This window comes from Mchenga conophoros, linkage group LG20 (genome assembly GCF_057382185.1).
Source record: "Mchenga conophoros isolate Kocher_MC1m ecotype Shallow Benthic linkage group LG20, M_conophoros_male_GT1.1, whole genome shotgun sequence".
NCBI classification, from domain to species: Eukaryota; Metazoa; Chordata; class Actinopteri; order Cichliformes; family Cichlidae; genus Mchenga; species Mchenga conophoros.
In genome coordinates, this window is record NC_140545.1 from 33436931 (window position 1) to 33457785 (window position 20855).

Here is a 20855-nt window from a genome sequence, read left to right on the forward strand (position 1 = left end):
AAATGGAAACTAAATGTCATTAAAGCAATCTAAAATAAATGAACGAAACAACTGGGTTTTAAAAACTTGTTTAATTAAATTAATTAAATCAGCCAAACTATTTTTATAAATTGTCTCAAGTGAAGAACTAGTAAAACCAGTTAATTAACAATAATTATCTTCAGTGTTATATAGTTGCTTCAGTGAGTTTTATACTGTAAGATAAATGTTAGGGCAAGAACCCCAACAATCAGATAATCCCCTGCGAGCAAGGCTAAGTAATAGTGGGGAAGAAGAACTCAGTTAGGCCCCTCCAGGATCAGGCTAAGGGCACATCTGCTACAAGCAACTGATGAATGAAGACAGAAAAAAGGAACACTGAGAAATCAAATTTAAGCCAGTTTTTGAAGTTAGTAAAAAAGGTCCAATGTTAAAATGCCCAATTTTACAAGAAATAGAAGACATAAACATGTTTAGAGGCTGCTCCAAATCAAAAATGTTGTCATCTGATTATATTTTCTCTGTGCTTCAGTTTTGGTGACTGAAAATTTAATATTGTATTTCACAGGTAGCATTGTCTCAGTGTTCCACCTGTACAGTGTATAGATGCAGTTTTCCATCAAAGCCAGATAGCAGTACCTGATAACATTTCACCCTCCTGTCCACATATGACATCTTCTGGCTCCGCCGATAATAAGATTACAGCTTCAAAATGCAGAACTTGTGAGATCGCAGTGGCTACGTTCTGATGTTATCTTTGTCTTGCTCCTTGAACAACAACAGCCATCAATCAGATGCAGGTTTTTGTTGGCACTCAATAACATAAAACATCGTCTCAAACTCTGCGGCATTCAAAGCATATAGCATGTACTCTGTTTTCAGAATTTTATGACACAATTACAAATTAAAATATTTCCATGTGAATTTTAAAATTATTACAGACTAATGAATAAATAATTTCAGTTGGATGAAAACAACAGGAATGTTGCGTTACGCTGACATGGGCATCACTTGGTTTGAACCCAGTGATGTTTTTTGGTAAATGCACAGCTGGAGAAATCTATGAAACCCAGATTCACCAGCAGTCTGAAATGTGACACACCAGCAGCTCCACCATCCAGCAGTTTTTTCTGTAACATTAGTGATGATGAAATCCACAGCTGCACTCCAGAAACTGTCCATCTTTGGTCCTCTACTTTGTGTCCATAATAGATAACCGCAGTCACTTGTGTTTAGTGGGAAGATAATCCAGCTCATCGCTCTCCTCTGGTCCTCTGATGTCCCCAGAACTCTTCTCTTCATCTGATCAGACACAGGAGAAACACAATGAGTGAACCAAAAACAAACAAAACCAACAGGTATCATAAAAACTCCTGAGTGTGGTTTACATACAGATGTTTTCAGATGACAGCAGCTCAGGAGTACGAATCCTTCCTTCCTCGTACTGAGTTTTCTTCTCCAGGAGTCGCTGTTTGCTGGAATTTATCTGAACTGAACAAACAGGAAATGGCTCTAGTTTCAGTTTCAGAAAAGTTTAGGACAGGTGTTCAATAATGTCTGAAGAAACTAAGGTGTGGTCCTTTAATGAGTTGCTCACATACTTGAAGGCTCTGGAGATGTTGACTTCAGGGACCCTGCAGGAGAGAAGCCGTAGAGCCTTGCAGTTGCATCTGCCGTGGTTTGCCCTCTAGTCTCTGGTCCTGCTGGGGCCCCTCTCAGTGCTCCGGGTGCTATACTCAAACTGGTGCTATTGGGCTGGGGAGGGAAATTGTACTGGTCCTCAGTGGGCACCGAAGGCTGGTTGCACTCAACCTCTGTGAGCCTAGCTGGACTGCGATACTGGGCTTTGGTGGAAGGAGATAAAGACCTGCAGCTGGTCCCGTTTGATCTCAGCTGAGAGCGAAGGTCGTACTGGGAGAATCCTCGACTCTCGTCGGTTTCACATGGACCAGCGAATGAACAGGAAGACACAGGAGGGAAAATGGATGACGGGGGAAGAGATGATGATGAGTGAAGTGGGTCAGGAGTGGCGAGGGTGAACAAAGAGGGAGAGGAAGAAAATTTGGTTGACTGTGACACTTGGTAGGTATCCTCCAGTGGTCCCAGTTTACTCAGCTCTTTGGAAAGCTGTTGTATATTAGAGTCCAGAGAGCGGGGAGGTCTGGGGAAGGACTGGTAGGGAGGCTCCCTCACCATTTTATATACGTCCTCAAGAGATGCACACACCTATGAAAAAACAAAACAACACACTGAGGTGAAAAACAGGAGGATCCAAACAGGAGCCCTGAGGAACTCCAGAGTGCTCTAAGCAGCAGTCACAGAAGTCCAGATTAAATTAAATTGCACCACAACCAGTCTGAACTGACAGGATATGCATCTGAAGAAGTCTGCAACCACTGAAACTACATCTGAGGAGGTCTGGAGAGACTGAAACTACATCTGACAAAGTCCAGATTAACAAAACTGTTTAAGAGGAAACCAAGTGAGTGTGGCTGGCTCTTACATCTTTCATTACCGGTCTCTTCCTCCTGAGTTTTGCCAGACACCTGCAGGCCAGATCCGCCAGTTGCAGGCTACCAGTAAGCTCAGCAGTACCCCCTGCAACGAAAGTGAACACAACAGGTAACAGGAAGGACATGGAGCAGGCACAACAAGGACAGGGACTGTGGTCTTAGCTCAAACACTGACCTGAAATCAGCCGTTTGTCAAGATGCTTCCTCCAAACTGCTTCAGTTGAGCCACCCGGACCTTCCTTGATGTCCTCCACCAGGTCCTTCTGCAAACCAGAATCAAAACCAGGGTAAGCCCGACTCAAACAGACCAGGTTACCGGCAAGGAAACACACCAGCCGGGTTTGGAAGGATTCTGCCATTTTCCAAAGCTTCAGATTCATCCATCCATCCATTCGCTTCCGCTTATCCTTTTTCAGGGTCGCTGGAGCCTATCCCAGCTGTCATAGGGCGAGAGGCGGGGTACACCCTGGACAGGTCGCCAGTCTGTTGCAGGGCCTACTCACAGGGACAGACAACCATTCACACTCACATTCACTCGCACATTCACACCTAGTGGCAATTTGGATTAATCAATTAACCTATCCCCACAAGCTGCATGTCTTTGGACGGTGGGAGGAAGCCGGAGTACCCGGAGGGAACCCACGCAAACACGGGGAGAACATGCAAACTCCACACAGAAAGACCCCGGCCTGATGATGGAATTGAACTCAGGACCTTCTTGCTGTGCGGCAACAGTGCTCACGACCGTGCCACCGTGCTGTTCAGATTCAAAACAACCCAATATGCAAATCAACTGTGTGAGCAGGTGTGTGCTATTACCAGGTATCTGTCTCGACCCATCCCATCTTTCTCCAGAGCTCGACGTCCAGTCAGCACCTCGAGCAGCACCTGAAACACACACACGGATGTGTGGACACACACACACGCACCATTTTCAGACACTTGCTGTGTTTCTCTTCTGTTTTCTGGTCTCAGAATAAAAATGTTCAGTTTCACGTCAGTTCCTAAAACAGGATATTTCCTGTTGCCAACTCTATAACTTGCCTACAACTAACGAAGATGTTTCTCTAACTAATAGATGGTTGTAACTTATTTTATAAACAAAACCACCTACAAATTATTATGTTTATGATATTTTTTTATGGTTTAATGGCTGATGTTTTAGTGTATTTAATTATGCTTTTCAAACGTATTTATGGAAAAGCTTGAAGCTTAGGGTGCAAATTATGCTTTACAGTATACTAGTATTACAGATCAAACGATAACGCCGTCATACTTGAAGTCTTTCTGTTTCCAGGTACTTTTTTTTTTTTTTTTTTAAACTTCCGTGCTTCGGTTTCAAAATCTACAACTTCTTGTTTACATCTTTTGTGGTGTTTAAAATATTTTCTAGAGGAACAATCAAAATTGAGGCCTGCAGCTGTAAATCTTGCTACTCCTCAACGGTTAGCCATGGTCCACATCGAAGCATCACATCATAGTGATTAGGAATTAACTGCATTAAAAATCAAGTCCTATAATATTAAAAACATACATGTTTCACACAATTTTCCACTGTTGTCATAATAGAAATGGGCCTGTTTCTGTACCAAACTACAAAACGTTATTGGAAAAGCAGAAATATTTTTATAATTAGGACTATATGAATACACAGAGTCCTCCCATACTGCACTGAGGCCCTGCGACATCTCACCACTCCGAAGCTGTAAACGTCCAGTTTGGGTCCCAGCTCTCCGCCTCTCACGTATTCCTCCGGCAGGTAAGCCAGCGTTCCTCTCACTGTTGTCGTTTTACCCACAGATGTCGTGCTAGCTGCCGAGGTGCCGGTGGGTACAAACCGAGCCAGACCGAAGTCTGAAAGCTTCGCCGTCATGTGACTGTCCAACAAAATGTTGGAGCTGGAGAGAAACCGATGCACATAAAGAAAAAGAGTTCAGGTTAACACACCAGGTGAAAGCAGAGGCTGTGTTTTTGCCAGTGCGTCGCCATAGTGCAAATACTCGCACTAACAGACTTTTAAAAAACAAAACAAAAAAAACAACAACAAACACATCACAGATGACTTTTTGACATCACTCAGCCTTATAACCAGGTGGACCACATCAACTGTGATAAATGAGTAAATGTGGCGGTAAATACACTTCATGCAAATCATTTCATTACTTCTTCAACGGAAACTTTATCTTGATGTTTTTTTCCTGTGACCTTTGTATGAACTGTGAAATGAAGGCATGAATTTCAACTGAAACTTTACCCGACGGTCTGCCTACGCTGACGTGTTTTACACACAATTCAGAGGAAAACAAAAATGATGGCGACCTCCAGATAGCAGAAGAGGAAGAAGAGGGGCTTGAATGTGTATGAACAAGCAAGACTGTAGCTCGTAGTAAAAAGTGCTTCGACTGCTCAATGAGAAAAGTGCTATATAGGTACTAGCGCAGCTTCCAATTCAATAACATAAATAAAAATAAATTCATCATCAAGGCTGGAATTTGATAAGGGAATTTATGACCTATAAGCAGAAATAATATTTCTCACTTTCAGATTAGTTACTCATCGTTTCCAGTCATTTCTCTCTTCCTGCTGGAAATAATCCAGTATAGCTTCTGCTTTCTGCACTTTTCAGTGACTCATGTCAAATAAAAGACTGTAATACAGCTGTTCACTTTGAACTATTTAACACATGGATTCATAAATACACTGAAGAGCTCCAGGGTGAAGATCACCTTTTCACGTCTCCGTGGATCAGCAGCTTTTCGCCTTCAGGGGGGCAGTGGAGAAACTGCAGAGCTTCTGATGCGTCTTTAACAACACTGACTCTCTGAGGCCACGAGAGCACCGCACACTCCTGAAACACACACACGGAAATAAACACACCCATGGAAATAAACACCCCTCCGAAACAAATAAACATTTGTAAATTATGTAGTGTGCGGGGTTTTCCCCAAGCACTGAAACTCAGGTGCAGGACTGAGTGTTTTTACAGAGCATCATGGAGAATGCACATGAAGAGGTAAAGGTGATTAATAAACACTTAAGAGCTACCATCATTATTTAACAAGCCTTTCATATTTATAATCACTTCCCATCAGTGGATCTTATTTATTTGTATATCACAATCTTTTATTCACATCTACTTGGAGCAACAGATGAAGGCCGATACACTGGGTGTATCAGGTTTCAGTGTTGCCAGCTTTCTTTCGGTAATATTGCAATAATATTGCGATAATGGCAAAAGCCAACACTGAAAAGACCCAGCAATGACCACCTATGACACCCAGAAAGCACCCGAGTCCTGGGAAAACCTGTGAAAACCCTGGAGTTATCTGAGCCGTGTGCATCTGTGTATGTGTTACGTTGTGCAGCTGGTCCTCCAGAGATCTGTTTTCCATGTAGCTGTAAATCAGACACAATGACCCTCCTCCGTCACTGAACCCTAAAAGATCCACAATGTTGCGATGTCTGAATCTGAGGAGGACACACACACACACACACACACACACAATAACAACCATGTGACTTTAATCAGAACAGATGAAATCTGCTGTATCTCACTGAGGAACTTCACCCACCTTGACAGTTGCTCCACTTCAGTCTGGAAGCTCTTCTTCAGCAGAGCCCAGTCCAGCAGCCCGTCCTGTCAAAAACAGCAGCAATTCTGACCAATCACAATCTACTTCCTGGCAGTAAAATGGACCAATGAGAAGGCTTTTTCAGACAGTGAGCGGTCGACCCCTCTCTAATTATCAGTCGATGTTTTTCTTTTAACTTTTCTAAAAAGAGCCAAAAGACTCTTTCAGACTAATTTTGTCTCCGTTTCCATGGCGGCAAAAACCTCGAAAATGACAGTTGTTTTTAAAAATCTGTCTGTGACAAAACCATAGACTGTACGTTAAAGATGTTGGCAGCTACCGTGACAGCACCCATTGGATTGTGAAGTCCGTTGAACTAGGGCTGGGCGATATGACCCAAAATTCATATCTCGATATTTTTTAGCTGGATGGCGATATAAGATATATATCTCGATATTTTTTTTTAAAGCCATAAGTTAAGAACAAAAAGAGAGTTCTTAGTCACACTGTGTCCCAGATGTCACACGGGCACTTTTATTTACATACAGCGTAGATGTACATGAAGAAATTACTTAAAAATAAATTATCAGCATTTATTAAATAATCATGGTCCATAAATAAAAGAAAATGTTGTTTTTGTGCATAACAAAAAGCTCACAATTGTGCAGTCAAAATGTAAACTAATAGACGCTGAGCATAATAACAAAGAGACAGATTTCACAGCTGCACCACGTCTCTGAACAGGTGCCATTTATGGTCCTTATACACACACAGTACGGTAATATTACGTTGAAGCACAGCACGTATCACTCCGCGAGGCTCCTCCCCGGTAGCCGTAATCCTCCAACAATCCATCAAGCGGTGCAGCTCCGTAGCTTAGCAAAGTCATATTAAAACATTTTTTGACAGATTGCTGAGCGCTGTGTACCACATAAAATCGGTTTGCGGTCAGTAAGCACAACCAGAATTAATACATAAGGCGCACTGTCCAGTTTTGAGAAAATGAAAGGATTTTAGGCCGTGCAGCTCCTCCGGGCTGCATGTCGTTAGCGCGGTTAGCTCATTAGCGTGGTTAGCTAGCTAACACGTTGACGCCGTCCAGCCCCACGCACGGGACGATCCGCGGTAACTCGCTAACGGAGATTTTCCGCTTTCATCTTGTCATTGCCTGCAGGTGAAGCTATGGGGGAGGCGGAGTTGTGTTCAGTGAAGGAGAGGCGAGGCCGAGTAACGTTGCGTAGAGACAAAAGTGGACGAAAGAGAGGCAAACCTGCGGCTCCACAAGTATAATTATAACGTAACATAGGCTATATCGATATAAACGATATTGTCACATCTTATATCTCGTATGAAAATATATCGATATTTTTAAAAAACTCGATATATCGCCCAGCCCTACGTTGAACCCTCGAGATGAGCCATTTTGCTGACACCATGTTGCTGTTTTGATACAGGATGTGCACACTCACCGTCACACACATGTTGATGAGCAATGAGCATTTCCTGGAAAATCCTCTCTCACACTTAGAATGACCCAAATTTACAAAATGGACTGAATTTTTCATTAAGTGTGACTGAAACGAGAAGCTGAGATGATAACATCAGCAGTAAAGTGTCGACTATGGTCCTGACAGAGCGCCGTCTTCCCACAGACTCACTTTAGGACCTCTACGATGGCTTCACTTTTTAGACCCAGAAGCTAAAATTGAAGCTCATATTTTGTGTGGAGACGGGCTTTAGAAGGGAACCACCCAACCTGACCACCATCGCAGGACTTCCAGGTCGCTCTAAAACGTCAACCAAATGTACAAGTTACCTAAACTGGCCTTCTAACAGCCAGCAGGGGGCGACTCTTCTGCTCTGTGACCTTTCGTCTTAACATTTTTGACTCAGTCACTAGTTCCAGGTCAGACTGAATAAAACATGAAGATCATTTTGTAAAATAAAGAATCAAAAAATACTCTAATTGGCTAACAACTACTCACTCATTAAAACGATTAGCTAGAGGTGTCGTCATGGGGACTTGACTAACCAATGGCAAATGGCCTGGAGGCTACATTCTTCTTTTATAGGGTCCGTAGCTGTGACAAGCCAAAACAAAAGCCTGCACAGCCTTTTTGATCTATTTCCAACTTTTGTGTTGCTTAAACTTCATTGTTCATGGCCTGCAGGTGGCGACTCCTCTGGTTACATAAAGACTTAAAGGGCCCTTTCCTCAAAATAAAAGTGTGCAACACCATTTCTGACTTTTTTGTATTTCATCTCATTTCCTTTTATTTCTTTGGTGCCCGACAGTTTTAACTTTCTAGCTCGAGCGCAGAAATAATCAGACGGTTGGGATCGTGCATACATTTACTCGAACTGCAGCGTAAACTGTAAGCAGAGTTTTTCTGTACCAGTCCTGTTGCTGCCTGAAAACCGCTCGCTGTCTGAAAACTCCTCAAGACTGAACTGCATTGTGATTGGCTGACCTCTTTGAATTTCTTGACGGCGCACTTCATGTCCTTCAGAGTCGCTCTGTACACGACTCCAAACCCCCCCTCCCCTATCTGCAGGCAGGGGGAGAACCCATTTGTCCCAGCATACACCTCTTCATATGACAGGCGCATCACTGCGATGCTGCTGCTCACCGCCACCATCACCTGGGGCTGGGGGATGACATCACCACCATCATCGTGCTTTGTTGTAGTGATGTATTTGTATTGATTGTTGAACAAACCTTGTGTAATGTGTATGCGCGTGTGAGAGAGAGACCTGGTGACGTTGTTGCACTTCAGAGCGCAGGCCCGGGGGGGGCGATGCAGGTCTGGGTAATGGACCTCCTATTCCTTTATTTACAGAATAAAGTAGTGACATCATCAGCGTCACAGAACAAGCCGACTGGACATACGTAAATGTCTGTTTATGCTGTGTTACCTGAGCCCAGTCTACAGGTGTCCTGCATAGGCGTGGCCCAAGGCTTTTTGGGAGGGGGGACAAACTGAGAGTCAGAAAAAGGAGATGAAGAAGGAAGATGACGAGCAGGAGCAGGAACATAGGAGTAAAGGTCCAGACTTCTCACCCCTGCAGACAGAGAGACAGAATGAGAAAAAGTCAGTCCTATACAAAAGGTTCTACTGAAAACGTGGACTTCAGGCACGTTGCACTAACGTATAGTGATGAAGTGTTTTAGGAGAATATGATCAAACCAATATGCGTACAGGGAGGGGTACAGCACTGAGGATGCTGTGCTAAGTGTCACTCTTTTAATAAGCAAGCATTCAGAAGATTCAAAAGCTTATGATCAGATTCCATCTGCTGATTCTAGTTCTGCATTTGACTGTTCGTCCACACCCGCAGCGCCAAAAACTCTTAAGTTTAGAAATGCCTTAATTATAAATTGGTTTTTATCCCTTTTGTCAAGCCGGTCACAACAAGTTAAACAATTCAATCTCCGTGAGTTCCCCTCTCCTTTTCACCTTGTATACTACTGGCTGTTGAGGTAACTGGACTAATTATGGGGTTATCAAATTCTCATCAAAGAATTTGATAACCCCGTTATTGTTATTATAATATATCCTACATGCAGGTGACCGCCCGTCTTTATCCCACAGGGATATCAGTGATTTCAAAGTGTGATGTAACTGTGATCATCTCATTTTGAATAGTGATAAAAGTGAAAGAAAAAAAAAAGGGTATATGTGCACACGACCCAGTGGCAATTGATGTCTGTACAATAGAGCACATATAAGTACTTGAGTATCTATATGGACAAATTCTTTAATCATGAAGAATACGTTGATTTTTAAATGTGAAAAATTAGCTCAAAGACTCCACTGTGTTTGTAGACTCAGGCTGTTTGAAGTGAGCTCTGTGGTTATGGGTATTTTTTTGTAATTCAGTACTTGAAAGTTTGATTAGATATGAGATGACAGCCTGGTTTGGCTCGCTTACAGCAAATTCAGAGTCTAAGATCGAGAAACTGATAAAAACTTCCATGAAAGGAAAAGGAAACAAAGAGAAACAGTTTCTCATGTCGAAATGAGGAAACAGTTGTTCATCAGACTCATAATTGATTCATTTTTGGTGCTGGTTTTATTGTGCGAATGCTGCTTTGTTTAGCACTGTTTGTCCAAGATTAATATCTAATGTGGTATGACTACACAAAGATAAGAGGCAAGTTTATTCTTATCTTTGCATAGTCTTGCAGAAACATGAAAACAAACAATAGCGTAAAGACGTTTTTATATCGTCATCCGATATATATCGTTATATCGAGCAGCCCTAACAGGCAGCATATTCAAGATGAAGTGATAACTAAAGGACAACAACTCTGAGCAAACCCAACAACTTAAAAAAGACATTTACAAAACAAAGCACCATATGTTGGTTGTGATCAGCTGTAAACACCTACAGCATATATCTGTGAAATCCAACACATTTTAAAACCTTATTTTCCTTTTTAAAAGACACTTGGGAACAAATATATTTAAGAATTTTTAATATATGGTCTTTTTTTTTTCTAGATGCAGGTGTAAATAATTCTTTATTGACTCCTATTCATCGAGGGCCATCTCACAAGCACCGCGGCTGAACTGCAGCCAGTTTGTGCACCGTGGCATTAACATTAATATACTATCCCTCGGGGTCAAAGGTCATGAGTGTTTGGAGGTAAACTCACAGTTCAAGATGACATCACGGGGGCGTAACAGCTGCAGATCCTCCAGCAGGTCGATCAGCTCTCCGACTTGAACGTTCCTGTTCGAGCATTTGACCATCACCCAGTGGGTCCGCCTTTCCTGCCTCTCAGCCAATCGCACGTCGTTCTGATCCATCAGCATCCCCGAGGCTGTGAGACAGAAACAGTACAATCAAAAACTGCAGAAATATGAAGTAAACTGATTTTACAGACACTCAGACTTCAGAGGACAAAAACTAGCTCGCTATAAACAATCACAGATATAAAATGCAATAATATAAAAACAGCACAAACAGAACATGTGAAATATTAAAACCTAAAGTTTAAACAGCATTTGGTTGAATCCGAACAGAGAATTTCCTCGTACACGTCACAGTTCATCATTCTGCTAAAAACTAGTGACCCGGCTTCACTGGTAGCCATACACAACCGTACCATAACATGTTTAACAGATGTTTTCATGGAACCTCAGATCTGGCCTTCTTGTTCTTGAGTGTAACCAGTGGTTTGTGTACAAGAAAGGCATCCCTTTACTGTAGACTTTGACAACGATACATCGACCTAACACAGGATGTTTCTGACTCTGTAAGATGCTGTGAAGATCTTCTGAACCAAGGAGATAACTCTGTGATTTTCTTGGTTCAGAGATAATTTTGTGACACTTTAGCGGTCCTCTGTGATCTTTCAGGCCTTCTGGTGTTGCCAGTGCATCCATTCTGTTATGCCGATTGCTGTCTCTCTAACAGCTTTATTTGTGTTTGTCAGCCTAATAATGCTTCCCTCATTAATATCAACACCTCTTTGTGCCTCTTTTTGAGAGTTAATGCAAATTTCAACGCTCTGAATCAACTCCAGATCTCTTATCGTCTTAGTTTGTCATGAAATAACAAAGGAACGAGCCTCCCTTAGCCAAGACATGGCCTCCAAGTTAATTGTCCAATCACTTTTGAGCCTCTAAAACTGTGCATGATGCTGCATTCCAGATACCTCTGAATCCAGATGTCGGAACTTGGAAATTAGGGCGTTCCAGAAGAAATGAGGAAAAAGAAGATTTGTTTTGGTTCTTCGCAAAGTAGAGACATTCAGGAATCACTAGCGTGCACCTATGGTATCAATTTGAAAATCCTAGATGACTTCCTTCTGAAAATCATCTGAATGCAATGATTAAAGAAAACTTGACCTCTGGCCTTGACCTTGAGGTCACTGAGATTCAAGCTCGTCTAAGATTGTTAGTAGATGGACTTATGGTATCAATTAGAAAACCCTACATTGCCTTGTTCTCAAGTTAACGTTATCATAAACTTGGGTGTCCACGCCACCCGCCTGGTCGGGGCAATGACAATTCCCATCAGCCTTTTACGGATGATCTGATATCCTCGTGTCGGTGTTGTTCCCACATCATCATAATAAATGTTGTTCCAGGTTCAACATTGCAAGTGACCAATCACATAGTTGTGACGTCCCCCTTTTGTGCCTTTGAAAAATACCGCCTTAAAAAAAAAAATCTACTTCACTTGAGAGAAGAGAAACCGCTTCTGTCCGCCGATCCAGGAACTTGAATTCTTTGAATTTCAGGATTCTTTTCTTTAATAAACGGTAAACATTATACATATTGTCCTTACAGAAGCGGTTTCTCTTCTCGCAAGTGAAGTCGATTTTTTGAAGGCGTTTGTTTTTTGAGGTCGCGGATGACGTCAGGAGAAGGTGATTGGTCACTTGCATAGTTGAACCTGGAACAACATTATTTATGATGACGAGGGAACAACACCAACACGAGGATATCAGATCGTCCGCCTTTTACGGCTGAGGGGTAAAAATGGCTGTAACTCCTTGAAAGCTAGCGCAGTTCTTTTTTAAAAGCGCTCGAATTAAAGCTGAAAGTCTGCACCAGAATCACATCTTGATGATTGTTTTAAAATTTCACCGTGGTAGTGTACAGAGGCGAGAACACAAAAATACAGAAAAAAAAAATTACTCCAAATACTTATGTAACCTCACATACTGTATGTTGAGGCATGTGATCTTATTTGTCTTATTCAGCGTGCAACATTTGCCCCTTTTTTTTTTTAACATCTTTATCTGTTGGTTAACACTTGTGACTCGTGCTTCATCTGCAGTGTTGCATTAGAGTTCGTCTGAAAGATTTTCAAGGACATAATCAACGCACGTGCTGTCCACCACAAACCACAACTCCATCACCTGATGTGGGTGGGATACACAACAACTGGGCCCGATGCTTTTCAGTTTGGAAAAAAAAAAATGACCAGAGTTTACCACAAGGAGGAAGTGCAAAAAACCCAACATAGACCAAAGGAGCAAACAGGAAAAAGCACAGGCGATGGCAATTTATTGTTCTAACAACTGGTTTCATTTCATTTCAAAGAAGTGCTTGTTCTGCCGTCTCCACAGCAGGGCAAAAATGAAATTACCAGCAACAGCAAAAAATATGAGCTAGAACAGCCCACATTAGTGGTACTTTGTCTCTCTTTTTTGACAGCTACAACAAGCCAACCTTCACGGTTAAAACAAAAAAACGAGTATCAAAAACTGATTTTCCTTAGGGGCGAGCGTGGCTCAAGAGTTGGCAGCTCATCTTGTAATCGGAAGGTTGCCGGTTCGAGCCCCAGCTCGGACTCGGTTGTTCTGTCCTTGGGCAAGACACTTCACCCGTTGCCTACTGGTGGTGGTCAGAGGGCCCGTTGGCGCCAGTGTCCGGCAGCCTCGCCTCTGTCAGTGCGCCCCAGGGTGGCTGTGGCTACAATGTAGCTGCCATCACCAGTGTGTGAATGTGTGTGTGAATGGGTGGATGACTGAACGTGTAAAGCGCTTTAGGGTCCTTAGGGACTAAATAAAACGCTATACAAATACAGGCCATTTACCATTTTAAACTTTGTGGCTTATATTGACCAGGATAAGGCGCGATGTCTCGGGGATCACTGTGAGGGTGATGCAAATTGGAACTGATGGTGATATCAGAGAAAAGGTGCAGGTGGCCAAAACACTAAAGGTGAGGCTTCAAAATAACATCACAATGCCTGGCTCCATCATCTGTATACAGTTTCTGAGCCCTACATCTAAATCTTTTTTAAATCATCTTTTCTCCCAATTCTCCCAACTCTAACTGCTCTAGTATTTCTTTTCAGTGTTCCACTTTGACAGCTGTGAATGTTCTCTAATGCTTAAATTTTACTTTGTCATTTTTCTGTAAAACTTCTATTTCAGTAGAAGAGAAGCTGCCAGAGGTCTTCCTCCCCACCATCACCAAATGCTGCTTATACAATGTAAAACTTTAAAAGTGTATTTCATTCGAAGAAAACTTAAGATTTTCAAGTCACCTGAGCTCAATATAGTACACCAACATAACAGAGCTCTACCTAATTTTTAGTCAAATAAAACCCGCACAACCTTAGTTAAGAGAGTTTACAGTAAAACTGAAAACTTCTGGATTTTTTGAGAAACCTCAAACTGTTTCTAATCACATTTCATTATGCGTCAGAACACACAGGCATTTCAGTTTCTGTCACATTCTTGTGCTCCGTATTTACTCAATATTAACCAAGAGCACTTACAGATAACGTCTACCAGAGACTTCCTCAAAACAGCCACCGGTGAATTTATCTATATTTAGGCTAACTGTAGTCAAAATGTGACCTAATATCGGAAGAAAACTGTACCTGATTTAATCTCAGTTGACACTCACGCTAAAGCAATCTTTTATTAATAGTATTATATATTTTACAACTTTGTGGAAATAGTTGGGACAGGTAAGCCTGTACCTGAGGGCAGACTGAGAAGGATGGATCACAGCTGAGGCTCTCACAGCTTGTTTAATTCTCATTTTCTGTAGTGATTTCACATGGCAGCAGTTAAAGTTGTTACACAGAATAAACACGCTAGAGTTTATTTTGGAGTCCACCCAATTAACGGTGGACTCCACCGTCCCTCCTACCCCAAGCTGCTGGCCTTTAGCTCTCAGTCAAAGTTCGGGTTCTGACTCACCAAAGCGGGTCCAGTCCTGGTTTGACAGCCCGTCCATGATGCGGCAGAACTCACAGTCAACGGAGGCGGGCAGGTTGTAGTACAATACGGCCCTCGGGTCTCCTCCCGACATCTTTACCTAACTCCTACAAGTTAGTCCACGCTGAAGCTAATAGGCTAACCGATGACAGCGGCCACCGCGGGGAACTCTGGGTGGTATGTAGGGTATCAGATTCACACAAGGACCTGGATCACATCAGAACCGCCCGGAACGAACCTGTTCAATCACTTCAAAAACTCTCTCAAACTACAGGTTTGAGTCTTTCAGCGCTTCCGCCTAAAACAAGCTAGCTGCTTCCGCTCCATACTACCGAAATAAAAGCCCAAATAAATGCACTGTTTTAAAACTTTTTTTCTTCACTTTTTACTTCTTTTTTTTTGAACAAATGTTTTACCTCGTGAGCCACATACACCCCCATTTGATCACAAGTGGACCACACCAGTGAAATTCCCCTTTCTGACAGTTTAAATCAGTTTAATTACACATTTAATCCTCGAGATGTCTTAGGACCGGACCGACAGATAAAAGGACATCTCAGGTTTTCTACATGATAAAGAAAAGCTGTCGTGGTAAATGAAAAAAATCTGTCAGCATGACTCCAAGTTTAAATTGTAAGACATAAAGATATAAAATGTAAAATGACTGGAAAAAAAGTTTTGGTAGTTTATCGACTATCCTGATATTATAAAAGAGAAAGCTTTTTGCAGAAAATGGTACAAATTTGGCAAAATTGTGCATCCTTTGTAACAGACATTTCTGTAGTAGTAAAAACAGCAACATCTCTTATCACTCTAATTTTTTACCTATTACCTAATTAGTTTGGTTAAGCATAAATGGCCATGGGAGAGGTCTTTATCTGTGGAAAATACAGCTGTAAAACGTAGAAAAATGCAGTTAACAGTCCGAAATTTATTCCTTCACATTTTCAAAAGCTGCCCAGTGGGGCCAGATTCGAGTCTTTGCTTGGCCAAATTTCCAATTTATTTATTTTGTTTATATGTATTATTTTTTATTTATGAAGCCCAGTAAAAATTCAGTAAAAAAATAATATAAATTCTTTGTTTGGGGGGTTAATGATAATTACTCAAGCATAAAATGTACTTTTTGATTATTAAATCACCAAAAATAACCAGGAAATCCAAATATTACTCTTCTCTATACCATGATTTGTAACAGTGTATTACATCAGATCGGTCATTCTTACATGCAAAGTGTCAGCTTCTCCACTGTGACCGTTTCCTGGTTAAATATAATTTCCTGCATGACAAACTCCAGATTGTTGTTGTTTTTTGTTTTAACTATCAGTCAGAAAATAGGATATTATTAGAACTAGAGCTGCTTGATTTAAACCACAGTTATTTTGGTCAGTGCTGAGATTGCTGTGATGGAATTCAAATACAAACAGAGTTTTGAAAACATGTAGATGTATTATGGTTATAAAATGTCATTTTCACATTGCAATTAATGTTTCCTGCAATGCATTGAGCTATGTCACCTGAAAGACACACTTTATTGTAATATATTAAGAGATTTCATCATATTTTAACTTATTTTATATTAATTTTTATGCTTACCACATTTTATACTTGTTTTACATCCTGCAGGACTGATGTGTGTAAAGACCTCGTATGACTTTCATTTCACTACAGGAAGTCCTAAGTGAGTATTTCTTTGTGGCTTTGACTAAAATGAGTCATTTTCCTGTCTGAACTATGACAAATGTGAAGCATTGCATTGCATTGCATTACATCACACACACACACACACACACACACACACACACACACGTTTCACACTTCCTTTTTCTCACCTTATTTTTTTGAATGTTAGTCGTTGAATGAAACGCCTGAATGCTTCATTAGCTCAGTTCAGTTTGTTTGTGTCAAAGGATTAACAACAGCAAACTGTTATTATTAATACCACATACAGCTAGAATAACAGCATGAAGTAGAACCGTGAAACCGAAGGACTGGGTCACGTCTCGGCGAAAAACAGAGAAGCTTGGTAGTTTTGCTGACCTCAGTGGAGATATTTGAAAAAATTCCAGGTTTAAGAATCTGGTTTTGTCATCAGATTAATAATCCGTCAGGTATGAGACTGCATAAAGATCGCAGGGATTCATGTTCACCCTGTGCAGCTGGGCTCTCATATCTAAGGATTTTTCTTGATTGTTTTTTAAAGGTACTTTCTATAAACTACAGTTACACAGTTTATTCTTTTCATGACACTGGTGAACTGAAATGCTTAATTGCATGAAAAAAGTTTAAAATAAATAAAAAATAGGGGTGATAGATTTTGTTTTCCGGTCTTCGTTGCCTTTATGTGGCTGTCTTGACTCGACCTAAAGGACATTGAGACAAATTCAAAAAATTAGCATGAATTAATTTTTGTGGGTCCCCTCCAATGCTGAGGTCCCTACATAATTGTCATTTCAGTCCACTGCCGCCTCATTGCAGGAAGGTTGTGGGTTTGGATTCAGTCTGGGGCTTTTCTGTATGGAGTTTGCTTGTTCTCCCCATGTACGTATGGGTTCTCTCCGGATGCTCCCGCTTCCTCCCACAGCCCAAAGGCATGCATTGAGTTAGGTTAACTGGTGATTCTAAATTGACTGTGTGATCATGAGCATGAACGGTTGTCTGGCTCTCTGAGTTACCTCTTTGACAGATTGGTAAAAAAGACTAAAAAATGTGCCCCCATTACGCCACCCACTGCTGAAAGCCAAACAGAGTGTTTTTGCCATCTTAGTGTTTTGAAACTATGAGGCGTGGATGTGACTGTGAAAGTGAGCGTGCCACGGGGTCATTAGTCAATGAGAATACCCTGGATTTTCCTCCTCTCTGACTCTGATATTGTCCATGTTAAAGACAAAATCTGCAATGTTCATAATTACCACCAGGGGGCGACTCAAGTGGAAGCACATTGTGAAAAAAATGTCCCTATAATTCCCCGCTCTGTGACCTCAGTGAATGATTTCATTGACTTTATGGGCTTGACCACTAGTTTCATGTTATACTACATAAATGGGTGACGTTGCACAGTTGGCTTGCCCACCAAAAACGCTCATTGGCCCCCCTGTGGTCATCCTGTGTGGGTGCCATGGTGTTTTTAGCCCACAGGGCCCACAGGGCCCACAGGGCCCCCATGACGGTTTTCTGTGGGTCAACCCATAGTGTGTTTGCCCACAGAAAACCCACAAAGGGACCCCAACAGGCAAAACTGTTGTTTATCCTGTATAGGTCCACACAGGCAAGAAGTAAAAGATATCAGAGAATGTCCAATTTTCATATTTTCAAGTCAGGCTTATTTGTTTGATAGGATTTGAGTTTATTGTTGTTGGGTTTTTTCACCCCTTTGAGGGCAAGTGGATCCACAGTGAAGTGGTTTACATTCATTTATACATGCAGTCACTGTTGGTGCACTGTAGAATTTTGCTGTCCTTGAAAGCTCTTCATCCTGCAGCTACATCACTTTGGCTGAAATATGTTAAATGTTGTTTTTTTTTTATAAAAACTGGAAAAAATCTAATTCAGACTCAGAGGGAACACTAATAAGTTTTTACAGATGTGGCAGTTTTTTATCATTTATTTTAATTCCTTGAAAACAACTGGACTTGCCTAATTTTGAGTATCTTTTTTTTAAATGGTAAATGGTCTGTATTTCTATAGCGCTTTTACTAGTCCCTAAGGACCCCAAAGCGCTTTACACAACCAGTCATCCACACATTCAAGCACCCATTCACACACTGGTGATGGCAAGCTACATTGTAGCCACAGCCAATAATATATATTGGGTTGGACCTTGGGATGGGGATTGGTTATAAGTTGTTTAGTAGTTTCCAAAACAGCTTCACAATTGTTAATGGCTGGAACTGTATTGATTTATGCCTTTATATCGCTTGTTTTGTCGAGGCTGATAGGTCAAACTACATGTGAATGAAGTGGAATTTATGGCTCAGCAGAGGGAATGCGTTCACAGGCCGCTGGCAGCTCGAGGATGGCCCGTCTACCTACAGCACGCTCTGTTATAGATAGAGGCAGCACACAAAATATGTGGTACAGCTGGCCTGTGGGTCACTTTCACTCTTTGTTGGTTCGTCAGCTGTTGTTGGTCTGTCTGCCAGCCCAGGAAAAGGGCAAAGTTACAAAGAGCTGAAATGAAATCAAGTTTTAAAAATAATAAAAAGTGTCCACTGCAGACACTGTCTGTGCTTTTCATGCTTTATTTTTGAGCTTCAGTGTTTGCTTTGTGTGTCTCCAGTTCCTGGTGAACGCCGCTGTTGCTCTCTTCCCTCTTCCAGCCCACTTATCATCCAATCAGGATTTGGCAGATCCAACGCCTACGGATAGTGGAGATTTTGGAGAACTGCACAGGAGCGCATCTGTGGTGAGTGAAAACCCCTCTCAGTTCAAACGGAAATGTGTACGCAGACTGACACAATTTCAAGACAGAAATTATACTTAAGGAAGCGGCTAAAATTTGCTTTTTTTTTAATATTCATTGAAAAATTAAGAGTCACACTCCATACCAGTTGGCGGTGGTAATGTGCCCTGGATTGTGGTGGCCAGGTAGTCAGCCCACTGGGTCTCAGTCTGAAATGTGGGGCACACCTGGGTCCACACCGTGGGTATGCTGCAGACCCACAGTGGGGTCCAGGTGTGCCCTCATTTTATGCTAGTACTTGCTACAGTGGGCTGCCAATAATGGACCGTGTGGGTCTACCCACAGTGCAGCCAGATTGCCGGGGCATTGTGTTTGTGTTTGGCTCTTCTGCAGGTAATCTGGTTTTAATGTGTGCTAAACAAGCCTCCAAAAAAGCTTTTACTCTTAACAACTTTCACTTCATTTTTAAATAAAGGGTTAAGATGGGTCACTGTGGCAGCAACAGGGTATTCAAGACAGTCTTTTCCCCAGTCCTTGATGATCCTCCCCGCTTTCCTCAGGCACCGCTTCCTGTAGATGTCCTGGAGGGAGATAATCTCACATCCAATTATCCTTTTGGCACACTGCACCACTCTCTGAAGACCTTTGCAGTTGTAAGCAGTGCTGTTGCCATACCAGGTGGTGATGCATCCAGTGAGGATGCTCTCAATGGCACAGCGGTAGAAGGTCCTGAGGATGCGGGGGCTCATGCCAAATCTTTTTTAGTCTCCTGAGAAAGAAGAGGCGCTGCTGCGCCTTCTTCACTGTTTTGTTTATGTGTACTGACCTGTACTGACCATGTGAGATCCTCTGCTAGATGTACACCTAGGAAACGGAAGCTGTTCACTCTCTCCACAGCAGCGCTGTTGATGATGATTTGGGGGGGGGGCTTCTCTGAACTCTGTGGTGAAAACTAATTTCAGCTTCTTTTATCTGTGATGTAATTCTTTTCGTCATAACCTCATCACTATAGGTGAGGATTGGAACGTAGATCGAACCGTTCAGGGATTCTTCAGCGTTCTCATTCTAATGCACTTTGAGGAACATCCCAAGCCCAGGTCAAAAACTATCCTCCATGGCTGCAAACAGTCTGAGAAACTCTCTGTTTTCCTTCCTGAGTGGCTCCTTCAGGCTAACCAAAGGTTCTTCTGTCTCAAACGTCTCCAACATCCACACTTTTGCTTATTAACCAGCCAAACTCTCAGCTCTTCTAGCCTTCCAGTGCCTTTCCAGTGTTTCAGGAATCCAACAGATCAACTAAGCCAGCGGTCCCCAACCTTTTTTGCGCCACGGACCGGTTTATGCCAGACAATATTTTCACGGACCGGCCTTTAAGGTGTCGTGGATAAATACAGCAAAATAAAACTAGTACCGAAAAAAATATTTATTTATAACACACATGAAAAGACCCAGGAAAACCGAGTTAACGATAAAAACGATAACAAAATAACGCTGAAAACCGATAAAAACCCTGAAAACTATACATTTCACACCTGAGCCTCAACTCTCGCGGCCCGGTACCTAACGACTCATGGACCGTTACCGGTCCGAGGCCCAGGGGTTGGGGACCGCTGAACTAAGCCCAAAGGCCTCCTTCTTTAACCTGACGGCTTCTTTCACCGTCAGCATCCACCAGAAAGTCCTTAGATTTCTGA

At 42.0% G+C, this 20855-nt stretch overlaps 1 protein-coding gene across 2 annotated transcripts; it reads right to left on the reverse strand.

Moving 5' to 3' along the window:
- Positions 1-54: 54 nt before the first annotated feature.
- irak1 (interleukin-1 receptor-associated kinase 1) lies at positions 55-15085 on the reverse strand. Of its 2 annotated transcripts, none has more exons than XM_085259960.1 (15): positions 14742-15085; positions 10724-10892; positions 8981-9024; positions 8819-8892; positions 8536-8712; positions 6065-6129; positions 5849-5960; positions 5219-5340; positions 4186-4390; positions 3312-3380; positions 2668-2755; positions 2483-2577; positions 1581-2205; positions 1372-1470; positions 55-1281 (listed from the first exon to the last, which is right to left on the reverse strand). In XM_085259960.1, exons 1-15 carry the CDS (start codon positions 14851-14853, stop codon positions 1202-1204), a joined length of 2136 nt encoding a protein of 711 aa, XP_085116086.1. In that variant the 5' UTR covers positions 14854-15085; the 3' UTR covers positions 55-1201. The 2 variants fall into 2 exon arrangements, with proteins under 2 accessions (XP_085116086.1, XP_085116085.1); XM_085259959.1 differs by having other exon boundaries at positions 8981-9127; positions 10725-10892; positions 14742-15084.
- Positions 15086-20855: the final 5770 nt, after the last annotated feature.